The sequence below is a fragment of the Callithrix jacchus genome, chromosome 17 (genome assembly GCF_049354715.1).
Source record: "Callithrix jacchus isolate 240 chromosome 17, calJac240_pri, whole genome shotgun sequence".
NCBI lineage: Eukaryota > Metazoa > Chordata > Mammalia > Primates > Cebidae > Callithrix > Callithrix jacchus.
Genome location: NC_133518.1, coordinates 58149108 through 58167625, shown reverse-complemented (window position 1 = coordinate 58167625; position 18518 = coordinate 58149108). Strand labels below are relative to the sequence as shown.

The 18518-nt window shown below is 38.5% G+C and overlaps 1 protein-coding gene and 2 long non-coding RNA genes across 7 annotated transcripts in view; 1 reads left to right on the top strand and 2 right to left on the bottom strand.

Annotated features, from left to right (window-relative positions):
* The window catches only part of LOC118148788 (uncharacterized), a 36690-nt gene extending 34253 nt beyond the window's left edge, over window positions 1–2437 (bottom strand). For both annotated transcript variants that reach the window (XR_004735745.3, XR_013528687.1), the window contains exon 1: window positions 2311–2437. This is a non-coding gene — a long non-coding RNA (uncharacterized LOC118148788). The remainder of the gene's footprint in view (window positions 1–2310) is intronic.
* The window catches only part of LOC108588864 (uncharacterized), a 382270-nt gene that overhangs the window by 159267 nt on the left and 204485 nt on the right, over window positions 1–18518 (top strand). The window lies entirely within an intron of this gene.
* KCNH8 (potassium voltage-gated channel subfamily H member 8) overlaps window positions 14966–18518 on the bottom strand; it is a 331425-nt gene continuing 327872 nt past the window's right edge. For all 3 annotated transcript variants that reach the window (XM_035277743.3, XM_078354394.1, XM_002759643.6), the window contains one exon: window positions 14966–17198. In XM_035277743.3, the coding sequence (XP_035133634.1) occupies window positions 16494–17198 (705 nt within the window). In that variant the 3' untranslated portion in view covers window positions 14966–16493. The remainder of the gene's footprint in view (window positions 17199–18518) is intronic.

Sequence of the window (18518 nt, the reverse complement as noted above, 5' to 3'; positions counted from 1 at the left end):
CAATAACAAGAATTTTAAAATATATAAAATATAGAAACACCTGGAAAAATTAAACATTGTGTCTGAATGATCAGTTGATTAATGAAGAAAATAAGAAGGAAGCTGATCCAAAACCTTAACAGACCAGTAACAAGTAATGAGATCAAAATTGTCGTTAAAAGTGTCCCAGTAAATAAATGCATGAGACCCAATGGCCTCACTACTGAATTCTACCAAACCTTTAAATAACTTGCTTGTAATCCCAGAAATTTGGGAGGCTGATGCCGGAGAATCACTTGAGCCCAGGAGCTTGAGATCAGTCTAGGCAACATGGCAAGACCCTATCTGTACAAAATGTACAAAAATTAGTTGAGCATGGTGGTACATGCCTTTTTGTCCTTGATACTGAGGAGGGTGGGGTGGGAAGATTGCTTGAGACAGGGAAGTAAAGGTTGCAATGAGCCACGATTGCACCACTGCACTCCAGCTTGGGTGAAAGAGTAAGACCCTGTCAAGCTATTCTGAAAAATAGAGGAAGAGGGAGTACTTCAGAACCCATTTTAGGAGGTCAGTATTACCCTTATATGGAAACCAGACAAAAACACATCACAAAAGGGAACTATGGGGCAATATCTTTCATGAATATTCATACAAAAATCCTCAACAAAATAGTAAGAAACAGAATTAAACGATACATTAAACAGATCATTCATCATGACCAAATGGGATTTATCCCAGGGACACAAGAATGTTTCAAAATATGTGAATCTTTCAATGTGATATGTCATATCAACAGAATAGGGGACAAAATTATATGACCTTTCAATGGATGCTGAAAAAGCATTTGATAAAATTCATCATCCTTCATGATAAAAAAAAAAGCCATTGGAAAAACTGAGTATAAAAGAAGGATACTGCCGCATTATAAAAGTCATTTATGACATACAGCTGGTATCATACTGATTCATAGAACCAAAATTGGAATCCAGGTATGTTAGACTTCAAAATCCATGCCTTTCTAAGCTTTTCAAAAGGCAACAAGGAATGTTTGGGAAAGATTCTAAGGTACTGGGTTCTGAAATTTTAACATTCTATGGTAAGAGACCAAAAGGAATTTCTGGTGTGTCAGGGACTGTAAACCCAGGAAGATAAGAGATTAGTATTAGGTACAAGATGTTAGTGCAGAAATTGGTAAGAGCTATGAGCACAATTCAATGGATGTCTTAAAATTTATTTTGTGTTTCAACAAAGAATTGAGAAGAAATGGTATTGAGAATGTGAGTGATCCAAGGGAAGATCCCTTGATACTGGATTCTACTGTTTGTTCTTCCACTTGCATGTCATATGACCTCTCTCAGACTTCTTTATAAATAAAGTGGAGCTAATAATACTGTAGTTACTGGGTTAAAAATGAGATGGAAACTAGTGATAATCAGTGTAAGATGGACAGTGGAGCCATTTGCAAGAGGCTTGAAAACCATGCAAACCAATCAGCATGGTTGGAGGATTGCTGATACTGAGAGAGAACTGTAGGAAATAGAAACCTAGTCATTTATATTGTGATAGGATGGTCTGGCCGAAATGGGCAAAAAACCAAAAACAAAACAGAAGTGTTTTCCAGTCCTGTCCATAGAAGAGAACATTGCTTGTTAGTCTTTCCTTAGCTGTTCAACTCTGGATGAAATATCTATTAAGGCCACTGTATTCCTTTTTACCTATGTCATGCTCACGAAGCAATCCTGTTCCCATAAAGGGTTCTTTTTTCTTTTTTCCTTGTTTTTTGTTTTGTGCTACTTTTATGCTGATAAGGGATGTTTTGGTTTCTGCTCAGTTTAAGGGCATACCCCCACCATTCTTATTGTATTAGTTATCTACTTGCTGTGTAAGAAATAATATTGAAATTTAGCAGCATAAAACAACATCTACTTATTATTTTCCAGATTGTATGGGTCTGGAAATTGAGTACAGCTTGACTAGATCCTCTGTCAGGGTCTCACAGGCTGCTGTTAAGATATCAGCAGGGGCTTTATTGTAAAGCATGTGACTATAGTTAATAACAATGTATTATAATCTTGAAATTTGTTAATCGAATGTTCTCATTCGATTTCAAGTGTTCTCACCACAAATAAAATGTAAGTATTCTCACCACAAATAAAATGTAATATGTTAATTAGCCATTCTACAATGTGTACATATTTCAAAACATCATGTTGAATACCATAAATATGTATAGCTTTATGTATCAGTTTTAAAAATTAAAAAAATATATAGTTCAGTGACTTCAAGTTTCAACTCAAGGACCAACTGGAACAGAATCAACCCCAAGCTTACACAGTGGTTCTTGATGAGATTCCATTTTCTTCCATCAGTTGGGAGGATGGCTTCAGTTCCTTACTAAACATTGGCCAGAGACTGTCCTTAGTCCCTTGCCTTGTGGTGCTTTGTATCACAGTAAGTCACTGAGAAGAACCTGAGAGAGAATATACCAGCAAGAGAGAAGTCACAGTCTTTTGTTACGTAATAAAGGAAGTGATATCACATTATATTTGCGACATTGTATATGTTAGAAGAAAGTCATTAGGTTCAGCCTACACTCAGGGTAGAGGATTTCACAAGAGTGTAAACACCAAGAAATAAGGATCACTTGGGCCATGCCAGAAGCTGCTTATCATGTCAGCTATCTACAACTGTTGTGGAGAGAGAAGTCATGACTATTGAAACTAATGCAGACGATTACTTGGAAAAAAATCTGAAGCCCTCTTTGCCAAATACCCTCTCTGCAAATGAAAAATTGAGCTGTGTGTTTCTCAATAAATGGATAACAGCAAGTGAATCACCCCTTCTGATTTTATTCAGAGCAATAAAAAAGCAATCACACTACACCTTTGCCCTTACTGTGGTGTCTGATATAGCCCTCTCTTTCAGTAGCCTACTTCTGAGCAGACTCAAGTGAATAATGTAAGCCAAGGTCCCTTGACATATGGTTTTTAGAGTATATTTACATTTTATGTGGGTCAACACCTTGATATTTTGCAGGCATCTCTTGAGTAGATGATGGAAATATTTTATCTCACATTTAAGCCAACTCCCTTGTGTTGATATTTCAACTTCAAGTATAGGCATGAATTGAAGAGAGGAGGGGAAGAGGGCAACAAGGAAGCAATGGGAGGAGGGGTGGCAAAGAAGGGCAGAGGAATTTTTTGTTTAGTCTCAAGCTTTATAAATAACAAGGGTTTGGTTCTAAAAGAAAGCTTCAGTGGCAAACCTATGAATTTGGGGTCTCAATTAAAAATTTATGTTTAAACCAGGAATAGTTCAAGTGGTGACAACGAGAGTCACATTTAACCTGTGCCTGCTTTAATGAGAGACGGAAGAGAAAGGGGTCTGCCTGTCTTGAATGTTTGTGAATGCCTTGCCATTTTGGCTTAGACAGAGGAATAGAGCTCTTTGTGTGTGTGTTTGTTCTATTTACCACCGGCAGTCAATAGTTGGAGCTATTGACTTTAAGCATTCAGCGACCTTGAGCTTTAAGAAAAGATGCCATTTCCTTTGACTTCAAATGTTTTTTGAAAAATCAGGATATTAATGCTATAGACTCAGGTTATTTATTTGCTAGATGATCCACATTCTAAGGTATACAAATGCTCAGAAGCTTCTTCAGAGAGGGCTATGTTGAGGAAAGGGGTTAATATGGTTAAACAGATGCTAAGTAGAGATTCTGCTTGTCTCTGGGTACCAGTTTGGAACACAGATATTGCGGATTTTTATTCTGCCTTTGCTGCGCTGTTGGTGGAAGATCTGGAAGCACAAAAGTAGATCTTTTGGAGTGGTCAATTAGAGTGCATTTTAGTTGTTTACTTTCAATTCTTATTGTGTTATGGGAAGCTTTACAATGGCCACTCTTTTATTAATCCTCATATAAATAATGGTCATTGTCCAGTTTATATGGCCTATCAGTCACATTTTCTCAGTAGCCATTTTGCATCAGCCTCTGTCCTGGTTGTTGCGGGAGTGGTGGGGGGGTGGTGGTTAGAAGTCTATTGAAAGACTCTGGCCGTCTTGGAAAGCCTTATAACTTGAAGAGGCACATACGCAATAGATCAGCACAAAACTAGAATACGGTACAGGACTAAGAGCAAGAGTCTTAGTCTCGTGGGCTAGAATTCGAACTCAGCTACTTACTAGAAGTGTGGCTTTGAATATATTATTTAACTTGTTTTATCCTCAGTTTCCTCAGCTATGAAATGAATATAATAGCAGTAACTACCAACAGAATTATTGTTAGAACAAAATGAATTGATATCGAAAGCTTTGAGTGTAGTACCTATTACTTTATAAGTACCCATTAAATATTAGCTATTTTTAGGTCTTTCCAGTTTAGACTCTTTGTTTAATCTTACCTCAATATCCTCCTCTATGGAATAAGCCTCATATATTATGCTCTGACAGTATGACAGGGGTGCCAGGAGACTCAAATAAAAGCGTTCACATTTTTAAGGCACTTTGCAAGTGTATGTGCCTTCTAAAGATTTGTTTACCACGTTTGGGTTTAGGGCAGGGTAGAGTATTCACTTACATCCAGGAGAGGCTGAGAGGGATCTAGTGACACCGTGGAGTTGTGCAGAATGGTTCTTGGAATCTAAAGGCACTGTGCTTCCTATTTGCTGCAGAAAATTGCATAGTTTCTCAGCTTCTTCTTTCTCATTCATGACAAAGGGATAACAAAGCATATTTTCTGGAGCTGTTGGGAAGATTAAATGAGACCACATATTTAAAGTACCTGGCATATAGTAGATGGTCAATAAACATCCTCCTATTTTGCTATGAAAAGAAGAGGAAAAGGTAAAATATGGAAGATCATGGAGGAAGAGCACTGAACCCCAACCTGGAGGCCCATTCCCACAAACCCTGATGGTTCAGCTCACATATCCCCAGAGCTGTGGACATCCTGGGTACATGAGGTGGGCACACTTCTCAAGTATACGTTACTACTTTTCATCTCTGTTCATCTTATATCTTCCTGCTATCTCTTCCACAGCCTCTCTGTTTGTCACCAGAAAGAGTCAGGTGAAGTAACTGATCTGGAATCAGTCCTAGTATCCGAAGGAAGTAGGGATTCAACTTTTTTCTTGTTAGTTCTAGACGCTGGGTTTCTTTTAGCTTCGTGAGTTGGAGCATGAGCTACTTGACTATTTACTATCGAAATGATTTCTCACTTTTGCAACTAATCACCTTCTCTGCTTGTATGGACTATCAGTTTTAATTTCAGTTACATCTGACTAAAGTCCAAGTGATACATGAAAGTTTTTCTTAGACTTGCCCCTCTCTCTGTTTCCCAATGAATGGAGCACCTCTAGCCCGAAAATGTTTCAGGAACCACTGGTTGAATGTAATTCATCCCACACATCACCTCTGCAATGAACTTGACCAATGTTTATCTAGCCATCTCTGACCTTGTGTTGCGGTTCCCTTTAAAATGCCAATTAGTTCGACATGTACCTAACTCTCAAAACAGAAATCGTGTTTCTATCCATGGTCACCGCTTGTGTTTTGGTCTCTGTCCCTGTGTGTTATGCTGTACTACATCCCTTTGATAGCTTTTGAAACTTCATGAAATAAGGAGAAGGGAGAAAAAAGGATGTTCTGATCTATCAGCAGACCCTACGACAGATTGGTTTTCTATTTCTAAGAGTTATAAGTGACTATGAACATCAATGGTAATTGAAAGGAAAAAATAAATTAATAGCCAGAAGCACATTGATGGGTCAAGAGATTAATTTTTTTAGAGGAAAGGTTAATTAATTGGATAGTATGTGATAAATACATCTCAAGGAGATATTTTAATTGTCAGTCATATCGCTAGGGAAGAGAATAAGAGAGAAGAGTATGATAAATTAGAGGATTTCAACTCTGTTTTTTCTTGCACTGATCTGACTCTGTGCTAACTAAGGTGAGAGAAAAAGATGTGGTGTTCTTAAGGGTTTTGAGGGAGAAAAGCAAGGACAGTCTAACTGCCCAGCAATAGATTTTTCACTTTATACATAGGCCATATTCCTCACTTTTTCTATTGCCTATCAAAATTTTCTGTAAAAGAAATAAAAATATGCTAGAGCCTTTGTATTCTGTGGAGTAAAATAAATATATTGCACTTGTCATTAACTGTAGAAGAAACACTTGATCCCCATTAAAGGCATCTTAGGCCATGAAAAATGTATATGGACATGAGAGTCAAAGTATGACATTTTATAGAGAAGAAAACCTTGTTTAAAAGATCATATGCTAAAGATAGTTTTTAAAAAAATGTAATAACCATGTTAGTGGAAAACATAGTTTTGTTATAAATAGTAATTCTGATTATGTTTTTGCATGCAAACACTCATTTAAAAATACTCTCAAGTTAGTGCAAAAGTAATTGAGTTTTTTGACATTAAAAGTAATGTCTTTTAAAACTGCAATTACTAAATAATCAAGGAGAATGCTATATTTGGATATGGCTTGAATTTGTCCTCACCAAAACTTATGCTGAAATTGTTGGTTCCCAGTGTGGTGGCGTTGGAGGTGGGGCCTAGTGGCAAGTGTTTGGGTTGGGGGATGGATCCCTCATGAATGGCTTGGTGACTTCTCACTCAGGCAAGATGGGATTCAGATTCATTCTCATGGGAATACCTTAGTTCCTACAGAGAGGGTTGTTTTAAAGCCAGGATGTGTCTGCCCTCAGGTTATGCTTATTTGCACATGTCTGCTTCCCCTTTGACCTTCTCCCATGTAATGAGGCAGCAGGAAAACGTCTACCAGAAGCTCAGAGAATGTCATTTCCATGCTGCTTTACTTTCCCGCTTGCAGAAGCACAAGCTGGACTTATTTTCTTTAAAATTACTCAGCTTCACGTATTTTATTACAGAAACACTAAACAGACTAACACAGAGAACTTTATGGTTTAAAAAAGTAATTTTAATACATGTTATTCTATTTACTTCATATAGAATGATCTTATGTAAATAGTATTTCCTTGTGTCAGTGGTTAGAGTATTGCTCTTCACCTCAAAAATTTACCCTTCATTACTCTGCTTGTGATACTGAACTGGATCAGGTAAATATTTCCTCTTTGTCAGTAGAGGGTGCTGGAGAGACACTGGAGAGGAAAGGGCTCTTTCTGTGGGTTCTGTGTCTGCCTGTTGGTTGGCTCCTGTGGTACAGAGTGACCAGTAGTGCGTCAGACACCAGAGCAGTTTCTCTCACCAGCTTGGTCCATTTGAACCTCTGCATGGATTTGCTGTTTGCCCAGCATGAATTTCCCTCTGGTCTCAGTCCAGTGACAATGGACCATTTCTGATCCAGGCAACCCAGTAAATCTCTCACTGGGCTATGCCTACCTCTTTTTTAGAGAATCTGTATCCTAGCCTTGGAAACCTTCCAAATTGACTCCCTCCTTGGGTAACATCCCCCCACAACAGGATGTTCTTTCATCTTTTCTTAGAAACCCATCTTCCATAAATAATTAATAATTATTTATATTAAGCATTTCCTGTTCAAGTTACTGTGTGGTTTCTGCCTTTTGATTGGACCTGATACATACATACCTCATGTAGCAGATACTTCTTGGGCTTTCCTCACATCCACTGTGCACTCACGGTTCCAGGCTCTGCCTAAGGCATTCTACTGCAAACTCTTGGGACTCTCTGCTAACGCTTTATCTTTATATTTGCATGGGGTCAGGCCAGATGCGTAGTTAACATCTCTGGGTACAGACTTTAGCCATTGACAGATGGGACTTGGAGGATAAAAATCCAGCTCCTTCCTTGTTAGGCCGTGTAACTAAGAAGTCATGTTCTGTAATGTCATCTGGAGCTCCTTGGAGTAACTGAACCTCAGTTGCTCACAATGATTACCTGCTCACTAATATACCACTTCCTGGCTTCTTTCTTTCAGTCTCATTTCCCCATTCCCTAATCAGTATTTCCTGAATTCATCCTCCAAATAAACTATTTCACCAAAATTTTTGCATCAGGATATGCTTCTAGGAGAAGTCATATAAAAATACCCCAGTCTCAGAGATAAGAGAATGCAGAGTCTGAGAATTTGTTTTGTCCAAAGCCAAATAATTAAGCAGTAACGAACTGGGTTCATCTCAGCCAAAGTCTCATTCTTTATATTTACTTCAGCAAATGTCTTTATAAAGACAGTTTTAACTAGGAGTTAGAGAATTGCAGACCCATAATTCTAGTCTAAGTGCATAAACCCTAGAGTACAGGAACTGAACATATAAAAATAAATTCAATTTGTTTAAAAGTGAAACTCTGTAAAGGATTGCCACATCAGCCACCTAGGCAGCAGCATTAAAATATAGAAACAGTTTCTAATAACAGAAAGCTTTATTTTCTCATAATTTTGTAAATGATATTTTATTGTCAGTAGAAACCACCTCTTCACAGTCAGCTAGTAGAATATTTGTTATTTTTTATGAATGTGGTTAAAACAGCACAGTGCTGCTCTTATGGCTTATATATGGAGCTGGCTTTGTTTTGTAATATAAAGTTCTGATTTCTGAACACAACCACCATCTTTAATTAAAATTAGGAAAAACATTAGGTTGTTTTTTCATGGAACACTGTAGTATTGAGGGAGGAACTTCCATCTCAGCTAATGGTTCACAAGACCTACAACTGTGATCTGCTGTTGTAACCAACAATTAATATTTTCCCAAGCGCAGACTCATAAAACTGAGCTATACCAATGAATGCTATCCTAGGAATAAAATCCTTCACAGTGATATCTCTAAGTTAAACTAGAAATAATAGAATAGGTGGCATTATGGGGAGCCTATTCTAATCAGAAAGTGATATGTCCCCCTACAGTATGGACATATGGAGGAGCATTTGAAGTGGGAAGAAGATGACAAGTCTCCAGGAGGAAGGTTGATATTGACATACATCTTTTTATACACCTTATAACTATAGGAACATTCCTTCCTGCTTAAACCGTACTTCAGCTCGTGTTGGGTCCTTTGTCATCTAGACTAGAGGAGTAGTTCTCAAACTTTAGCTAGTATCAGAAGCACCATACATTGCTCCGTCCTACCTCCGGAGTTTCTGATTCTCTCTGTCTGGGATTCAGTGTGAATTTGCATGTCTAACAAGTTCCTAGTAATACTGGTCACTGCTGGTTTTTGAAAACTATTGTCCTAGAGCAGTGTGATTTCCAACCCTAGGTATGTGCTGAAATACTGTAACTACTACCAGTACTCAAGTATCACCCACAGAAACTAAATCAAACTCTTTGTGGTTCGGACCAGGAATCTGTTTTCTTTTCTTTCTTTTTTGAGACCGAGTTTCGCTCTTGTTACCCAGGTGGAGTGCAATGGCGCGATCTCGGCTCACCGCAACCTCTGCCTCCTGGGTTCAGGCAATTCTCCTGCCTCAGCCTCCCGAGTAGCTGGGATTACAGGCACGCGCCACCATGCCCAGCTAATTTTTTTGTATTTTTAGTAGAGACGGCGTTTCATCATGTTGACCAGGATGGTCTCGATCTGTTGACCTCGTGATCCACCCGCCTCAGCCTCCCAAAGTGCTGGGATTACAGGCTTGAGCCACCGCGCCCGGCCAGGAATCTGTTTTCTAAAAGTGACACAGGTAATTCCAATGGGTAGTCAGAATCAAGAACCAATGTTTGTCCGGGTATTTCTAAGACTTTGACATGTCCACAAATTACCTGAGAATCTTGTCAAAATGTAGATTCTGATTCACTGCTCTGAGATTGGGTCTAAGATTTTGTATTTTAAACAAGTTTCCAGATGAAGCTGCTGCTCTTGTCCCACAAACTGCGCCTTGGGAACCAAGAGTTAGAAATGTTGTCTTCTTTACCCCTTTTCTGTAGATGTGGTTTTTGTGTAAAGTGAACAAGAGATATGCTAGTGATCTAGGCCCAGTGTACAAATATCTTTGGGATACTAGAATCCAGAGTTGACAATTTGATTTGGTTCCACAGTTTGTCTGATGAGAGCAGCAGGAACTCTTACAACTTATTTTAGTCAATAAGATAGCATGGCAACTTCAGGAAATCTGTGTTTCCATCTGAGGGCTTGGGGACATCACTGCCCTGATGAATACTGAGTGTTGGCCATGTGGCTGCAGCTACCCAGAAGGCTCTGTGTTCCCTAAAAGATGCCGCTGAGTTTGAGCCCCTTCCTTAGCAGCATTTAATACTGACCCCCATGCTGAGTTCAGAAATAATTCTCTCTCAGGACAAATACACCATAGTGAAGAATAAAACCACAGGAGTAGCATAAACTTCAGGAGTCAATATTGGTTAAAAAGAAATTACCATTGCAAATAAAAGTTCCAAAGCAACAGGGTACTCTTTACCCTAGAGAAAATTCTTAAATGAAAATGGTCCCTTCAAGTTAGTACATTAGTTCTTTACAAAAATAAAAAGCACAGGCACACTTTTAAGTCTCACTTCCTCTTATTTTATTCTTTGTCATACTCAAATATATCACATATGTATGTTCTATTTTTATCAAGCCAACTGTGAAAAAAAATCCAGAAGCTTAACTTCAGCGTCCAATTCTATCCCATTTCCAGCTTCTTAGCTCCATAAGGGAAAAACCCAAGTTAAAAGGAAATTGACCAAGAAGGCATAGTTTTGCCCTTCGGACACATTTTGCCCACCTTTGTTTTTTTCTAAAATGTACAGCTTATTTAATTACCTGCAATAACAGGTGCAGGTGTGGAAGTGCTGATCTATCTCTGCCTCACTGTCCTGTCGTTAAGTCTTTCATACTCTTTCTTTGGGGCTCTGTTGAATGATACAACCCAAGGAATAGGTTCTTTCAGGACACGAGCTGCAGGGAGTAACATTTAGCTTATTCCCTCTGATGGGACCTACTCACACAATGGGCTACCAAGGGAAGCTTTGAAGGCATCTGTGTGAAGTGGCAGACATTTCATCAGCTCTCCTTCTAGCCAGAGAATCTGTGGGTAAGAGGGCAATAACATTTGCCACAAAGTTCTGAGGCTTTTGGCTGATAGTGCTCATATCTTCTGTAACCTGGGGGTGGTGTGTGTGACATATATGTGTGTGATTTCTGAAGCAATAGCTAATCTCTATAGAAAAACTTTATGGGGAAAACGTGGTATGTGTTTGTAGAATATATTTGTGTTAGTGAATACACTTCCTATACCTTTCTGTAATTCTAGGGTTAAAAATAAAACTTCACTGAAATTCAGATAGACATATTAAAAGCCACACGGGTTGGGGATAAGGTGGCTGGGGACAGAAACAGCGTATTTTTCTGCCCTGGTGGCCCTTTAACAACTTTTTTTTTTTTTTTAAAATAGGTAAATGTTGATTTGATTGTTAATACTGTGACGAATAGACTGTAGGGACATATTATGAAAGCTAGTTTGTGACCTAAGCGAGAAAATGTCAAAGAGAGAACTCATTTTCCAGGTGGCCTGGAACACTGAGAGAAAGGGAAAAGGAGGAAGCCTGAGGAAGGGCCAACGGAAGAGGAGGAAGAGGAAAGAGAGAACTGAGAAGATGGAAGGGGGAGGAGATAAAGGGAGAGCCAGGAAGAAGTTGAGGAAGAGGCGGATGAGGGCAAGCAAGAAAAGGTGAAATAATCAGGAAGGAGAGGGCAGAAGGAGATGAAGGAAGGAGGGAGAAATAGGAGAGGAACCAGAGGATGGAAGGCCGAGGGAGATAAACTGACATTTGTTTAGCGTTCTTTTTACGTAGTTGTGTGCCTTCACATAAATTACTTCATTAATTCTCACAAAGACTCCGACAATTGGATATATTTTATTCAAGTTTTAGATGAAGAAATTGAGGCTTAGATGTCTTAAATAACTTGTCCAAGGTCACAGAGCAAGAAAAAAATGGTTGGAGGCAAATACTCCTTTGTGTTCCTCTAAAACTCCTGCTCCTTTGCTCCTTTCTCAGGTTCATATTTATTTGGACCATTTGCCTTTGTATAAAGTGAAATAAATAGAGGAAAGCCTTTTGGAAGAGCCTTTAATAGAGCCTGTGCCTCACATGTACTCAAGTTCTATTTTCAGTGATGATGGGATCTAAGAGAAGACTACATTTGAAGCATTATGTACTTAAAAAAGAAGACATAAAAGCAATGTCTTGCAAAAAATGACCTTAGAAAATGAGCTGTATATTCCATGAGAATAAGTAGCTTTAGCAAGAACTATTTGGTGCAGGCTGTTTTCATTGTGGATAAAATCACAGTCTTATCATTAGCAATTCCATTTCACACAGGGGACATCCATAGCAACTGTCATCTGCTGACCAAATAGTTACCTTGCTTCACATACAAATATGATTCCTATCATATAACTGACCAGTTTTTGAAACTCTAGAAGGTATTTTCACTTTTTTTCTCCTAGAAAATCTAAATGAAACAAAAACAAATATCTACAACAAATCAAGAGGTATAAGTGGCTCATGACACATAGTAAACAATAATTTTTTATTGAAGTAATTGATGTGTGTTTAAAGCTCTCCTGGAGAAAAGATATCAACTTGATGAAAAACGTCACTGATGTATTAGGAACTATACAGAAAGAAACTTGTCAGTTTTAATTGGTTTGATTCTAGATAGTTCATCTTCCTACAGAACCAGCTCATTATAAAAGGAGTTCTTAGGACAATGTTTTCAGAGATTATTTCTTGGAACATCCACATTAGAATCACTTGGGGACCTAGCTCATGTCTAAGAGTTGGAGCCCTGAAATCTCTCTTTTAATAAGATCCCCCAGAAATACATTTTTAAAACTAGAGCTGGAGGATGACTGATTTAGGAGTTACCCAGCCTTCTTTGTTATACAATTACAGACTTGGGCTGTCCTTAACAGAATTTCAATAGTTGTCTACTTACATACAGATTAGCTAGGACTCAAACTTGTGCTTCTGTAGATTCTAGACCAATACGTCTCAGCCTTTAGTGTATGTGAATCACCCAGGAAGTTTACAAAATGGTAGATTTTCAGGCCCCATCCAAAGCAGCTTGCTTGAACCTAGGTTTTCTGCATTTCAAATATATACCCCATGTGGTTATGATGTAGGTATTCTGCTAACTTCACACCTAATGCACAGCCCTTCTGGAAAAACTATTCCTGTCAAATACTTGTGTGGCCCCTGAGAAGAGACTTTATCTATTGGGGATAAACAATAAACTCCATTTATAAGTAGCTTTAATTATCAGAAATTTCTTCTTATATTGAATTAATATGAAGTTTTGTATAATCTGTCTGGGTTTAATTAGAATTGTATGAAAAATATTGATTCTCAATATAATTTTAAAGAAAATTACCTTGACCAAGAAAATAACTGCTTCTGTTCCCTCTGGATTTCTGGATTTTTCCTTCAGCAGAGGATGAGCAGATGAAGAAAATGGAGGGGCTCAAAAATGCATCTGTGATATGAAGGCAAGGGCCTTTGCTATTCGTGTAGCTACAATGATTAGATAATTAAATATCTAGGAAAATTTGGAATTCTCACTTCCTAGAATATTATTATCATATACTTAAATGAAATGGAATACAATTGTATCATTCTGAGCTGCCCTGGATGTGGGAGAGCCCTATATGTCAGAGTAATGATGGGCGAAAGGGCCGATACGGAATAAAGTGGGGCTGATTTGGATGAGGCAGAGGTCCTTATGGAAGACATGCATGGGAGCCCTCCCTCCTCCCAGGCGCTTGCTCACTTTTGTCCAGCTTAGCTCCATGCAGGTCGGGGAGCTGGTTCTCATGTCTGCTAAAGTCAGATGTTGAATAAACACAGAGAAGGTGACTGGATAGAAAAATATGGGCTTGTTTCCAGCCAATTCATGGGAACATCCCCAAATCACAAGAGATTAGCTAATTCATCCTATTTGTTTACTTACATTGAAAAAACAAATATTTTGTTCACCGATCTTGAAAAAAGTTGTAGTTGACACTTGAACAACATGAATTTGAACTGTGCAATCCACTCGTGTGGATTTTCTTCAGCTTCTGGCACCCCTAAGCCTGCAAGACCCCTCCATTTCCTCCTCCTCCTCCTCAGCCTACTCAACGTGAAGACTATGACAACGAATAGCTTTATGATGATCCATTTCCAGTTAATGAACAGTGAATATATTTTCTCTTCTTTATGATTTTCCTAATATGATTTTCTTTTCTCTAGCTTTTTTATTATGAGAATACAGTATATAATACATATACAAAACATGTGTTAATCAACTGTTTATCAGTAAGGCTTCCAGTCAACAATGGGTTATAAGTAGTTAAACTTTTGGAAAGTCAAAAGTTATATATGAATTTTTAACTGTGTGTGGGGCCAGCCCCCTTGCCCCTCATTGTTCAATGGTCAACTGTAATTATTAGTAAAGTTTCAAAGATCAACAAGCATCGGTGTGAACATAAAAAGAGGGGTACTTAGGGCAGCCATGAGTCTATCATTTAAAATAATGTGACTGGGTAAGTTAAAAAAAATCTGTGTCTTAATTATTCACTTGTAAAATAGAGATAGTCATAACAAATAAGTAACTGTTAGCATTGTTTGATGAATACATGAGGAAGCAAGATGAGTATTAATTCCTAAAAATTGGCTGGTACAAAGTCAGTACTCAAGAAATAGAATGCCAGTTATTTTTGTTAGCATTAGTAATAGCAGTGTTAATTTGCCAGAAGGACACCAGTGAGCCAACACCAATTAGCTTTTTTTGAACTGCACTTAAAATGATGACATATGAAGAAGTGCAAAAGGGAGAATGCAAATGAATAAGTGAAACCTATAATGTTGCCTTTGTTTTAGTTTTCCGCTTAACTTAGGAAGAGACTGAATTTTGGAGAGGGGGAAAGTAGAAGGCAGTGAGTCCTGAGTGACCTGCCTTATAAACATGTCCTGTGTTCATTTTTCTTAGAAAAGGTATCTTTTCTTTCTGCTGCTCTACCCAGTTTTAGGATGCAAGAGTCACACGACCTCGAAGTCCTGGTTTGTTTAGATACTTTTAATGATACAATTCTCAGATTGTTTATTCTTTGTGGTGGAAAATAAAGAGAACTCCAGAATGTGAACTCAATATTTCTTCCCGAAATGTCCAAGGCAATTAGACCATAACTCTTCTAAAACATAAAATAAAACTTTGAAGGTGTTTATATCATTACCAATCCCTGCATCTGAATTTGCCTGTTAGTGTGAGATGTAGGGAGCATTATGGATTCTAGACTGTGTCAGCATCCTAACTGTGTAGTCTCTGGGGCTTCACCTGAAACTTATACAAAATAGGAATGAAAACAACTGCTCTATAGAGCATTGTTGGGAGCCTTAAAGAAAAAAAGTAAAGTGCAGGCCCACTGCAAGCTGCTATTACTGCCACAAATTATAGCTCAGAAGTCTTAGCTCCATTTGGGGATTTCTACTGATCTACTACCTCTTGTAAAAGAAAAGCATTGGGAAAGGATATCTCTCACTTTGATCCTAAACTCACCCTATGTCCACAGAATCATTTTGGGTTCTTGAGCCACAAAGTATGATACCTGGAAGAGAGATCTTTCTGCTGGCACAGTGACCTTAAATCAGGTCATTGACATGAGTCGGCAGAGCCTAGATGAAGCCTCTCTACCCTCATGCCAAAGCTCATATAGGTGATACTCAGTCCATGTTTTTATTTCGTTAACAAAATATAACTTCACTTTCCTTTAGTAATCCAGCAGCGTGAGAATACATTTGTTGCAAACTGCATGCAGAAAAAATGGGGGATTCCTTTTGAAACTACATCCTCTTAGTAATAAATAATTTTTGATTTACTATACATAACAGTAGTGCATTTCTTGTTAAAACAGCAAGCTTTTTTTTACCAAAATGAAAAGAAAACATTCATTTCTTTATAAATATTTTAAATAGTTTAAATACATATTTCATACCAAGGATATAAAAATAGCCTCTGTGTTTTTTTGATAAATAAAGACATTTCCATTTACATGGCAAATAACGTGCGAATAGCTAACCACTGGCCACCAACTCTATTTGACTGATTGTCTAGGAGATGACATGCAGTGATAATTGTCCCTTTGCCTTCACAAAAAGAAAAATAGATCAGCAGGAGTTGTGAACTCCTGAGGCCAACAGTGCTATGGATATTGTTCAGGAATGACAATCAGGCACTCATGAAAAACCTTTGCCACACTTCACAAAAGCCACCCAGGACAAAAGTCATCCACAAATTCTTTGTCTAGGACTTCTAGCTGCTCAGACCCTCAGGGTCTTTGGATTGTTACCAAAGTCTGTCAAACAGACCAGTAGTTTAATACCTGTACAGAAAAATGTTTCTATTATGCTTCTAGTATCTAGAAATTGCTACAGTATGAAGGTGGTTCTGCCTTTTCCTGGCTCCTCACGCTCTCTTCTGCAGGATTCCCAACTTTGCTCAGTCTTTGTGCCCACCAGAGGCAAAAAAGGCAAACTAAAGCTGTCATGCAGTGGTAGTTTAGAAATTGGCAGCTGCATCACGGGCACTAATATCATACATTTATGGCTTTGTTATCTTTCACTTCTGCTGTGCTTGTGACAACTTCCAGTGGAAAGTTCTCCAAAGGTTTCGTAGAAGCCGATGCCATTCCTTCCTGGTTCCAAGATCCTGGCAAGTTTTCCAGACTGAAGGAACTCACAGTTCCCTGACTGAAGCTGCCCTCCTCTGATCTGCTTGGGAGAACTAGGTGCAAAGATGTTTCCGAAGAAGAGCAGACAGAGGATGAGAGAGTTGCTGAAATGGACTGCAGAGGCGTCAGTGTAGTATCTGAATGTGGAGAGATGCACCTTAAAAATTGCAAATGACCCTCTTGGACAACCTGGTAGTGGGAAGGAGAATAATCAAGGCTTGGAGAATGATAAAGTTCACTGTCTGCAGGATTTTGCTCATGAGCTCCAGTTCGTTGGGGGCTGCTCCCCACAGAGGAGGGATCCACTCTCCAAATGTCTGAGGTGATATTACTGCTACAAAGTTGTGCTTGGGTATAAGCAGTCCCGCCTGTTTGCAAATGTAGGCAAGGCTGGTGCGTACTCCAGCTCATTCTAGTCTGTAAGCTCTCCCTGGAGGGACACACAGAGGTGCTGTGCAGGGAACAAATCCGTGATGGCTGCTGAGGTGACAGAACATTTTCCAGAAGCTGGATCACATTTCTCATGTCTTTACCTAACTGAGAAACTTCCTGAGTCAATGTTGTTACCTATGTGGATAGAGCAAAGTGAAAGGCAATAGTTAGAGGTGCATGATAGTGACCAAATTTCAGAGCAATGAAACAGAAGTGATTTTTTTTTTGCTTTTTTAAAATTCTTACTTATTTATTCTTAAACATTTTAGCATTTGCTTGGTGAAAAAGCAATTTCTTATAGAAATTTCTATAGAAGAAATAAGAAAGCCTGAAAGGCCGCTCCATCTCCAACCAAGCCCAAGGGGGAAATGGGTAGGTTAGGCATCTGAATCAACATACATCCTGATCTAAAGCCATCCTCATTCTGAAGGAGCCTAGAGGGGAATAAGCATTTTGGGGATCTTAATCAGTGGTTTGGGATTCTTAAACAGCATGAGAGATATTAAGTGCTGATGATATCTTTTGCTTCTTCTGAGTGAGTGGGATGCACGATATTGCACGCAAATCATCAGACACTTCAATGTGGAGTGGCAGATATTGCACGTAAAGCACTCGGCACACTAAGCACTACTACTTATCTGGAGTAGACACCTAGTGAATGGTAGGTCTCACTCTTGGCATTTCTGGTTGAAGCCTATATTATTATAGGCCAGAGACAAAGTGGCCTTCAGTGATTGTGAGGATGGTATGCAAGAACTCATACCAGATTTGCTACACAGAAAGTTTGCAGAAAAAGGGAAAGCTATGGAATGAGAATTGGAAAGAAAGAAAAAGACCTGCCAGGTGGGTAAGCACAGGTATGCACTGCAGGGCATCTGAGAGTCCTGGAACCCACCAGTGAACCTGAAACCCCATGGAAGTATAAAACAACATTGCGTTGTATGTGCTTCATTCAGTTTTCTAGGTGAGACATTTAGCTTTTATGGCTCCTAAACACTTAAGAACCATTGAAGAGTCTTCATTTTAGACTTAAAATGCATAATAAAATTCATCAGAGAATTCATTTTCCTAATGACCACATCGGTATTTTAATCATGGAAGATCACCAGAAAATCGAATTTCACTTAACTTTCTAAAAGATTTGTATTCAAATTGAGGAAAATGTATTTCAGAAAGCAGGACACACACGTTTATTTTTTAGTTTTTGGTTAATTCATAATACTAACATGATGAAATATTTTGCCTTCATTGCTATACTTTGTATTTTATAAAGGACTTTTTATGACTTTATTTTACTATTGTGAACCACAAAACACTAATAGAAGCAGCTGAACCTGTGGGCCATAATCAGGAAACAAACTTCACTGAACTGAAGATTCATTCGAGATTGCTGTTTTGGGCAGACTTTCTTCAACATTTAAGTACACATTCCTAATTCAACCAGCAACTTAATTC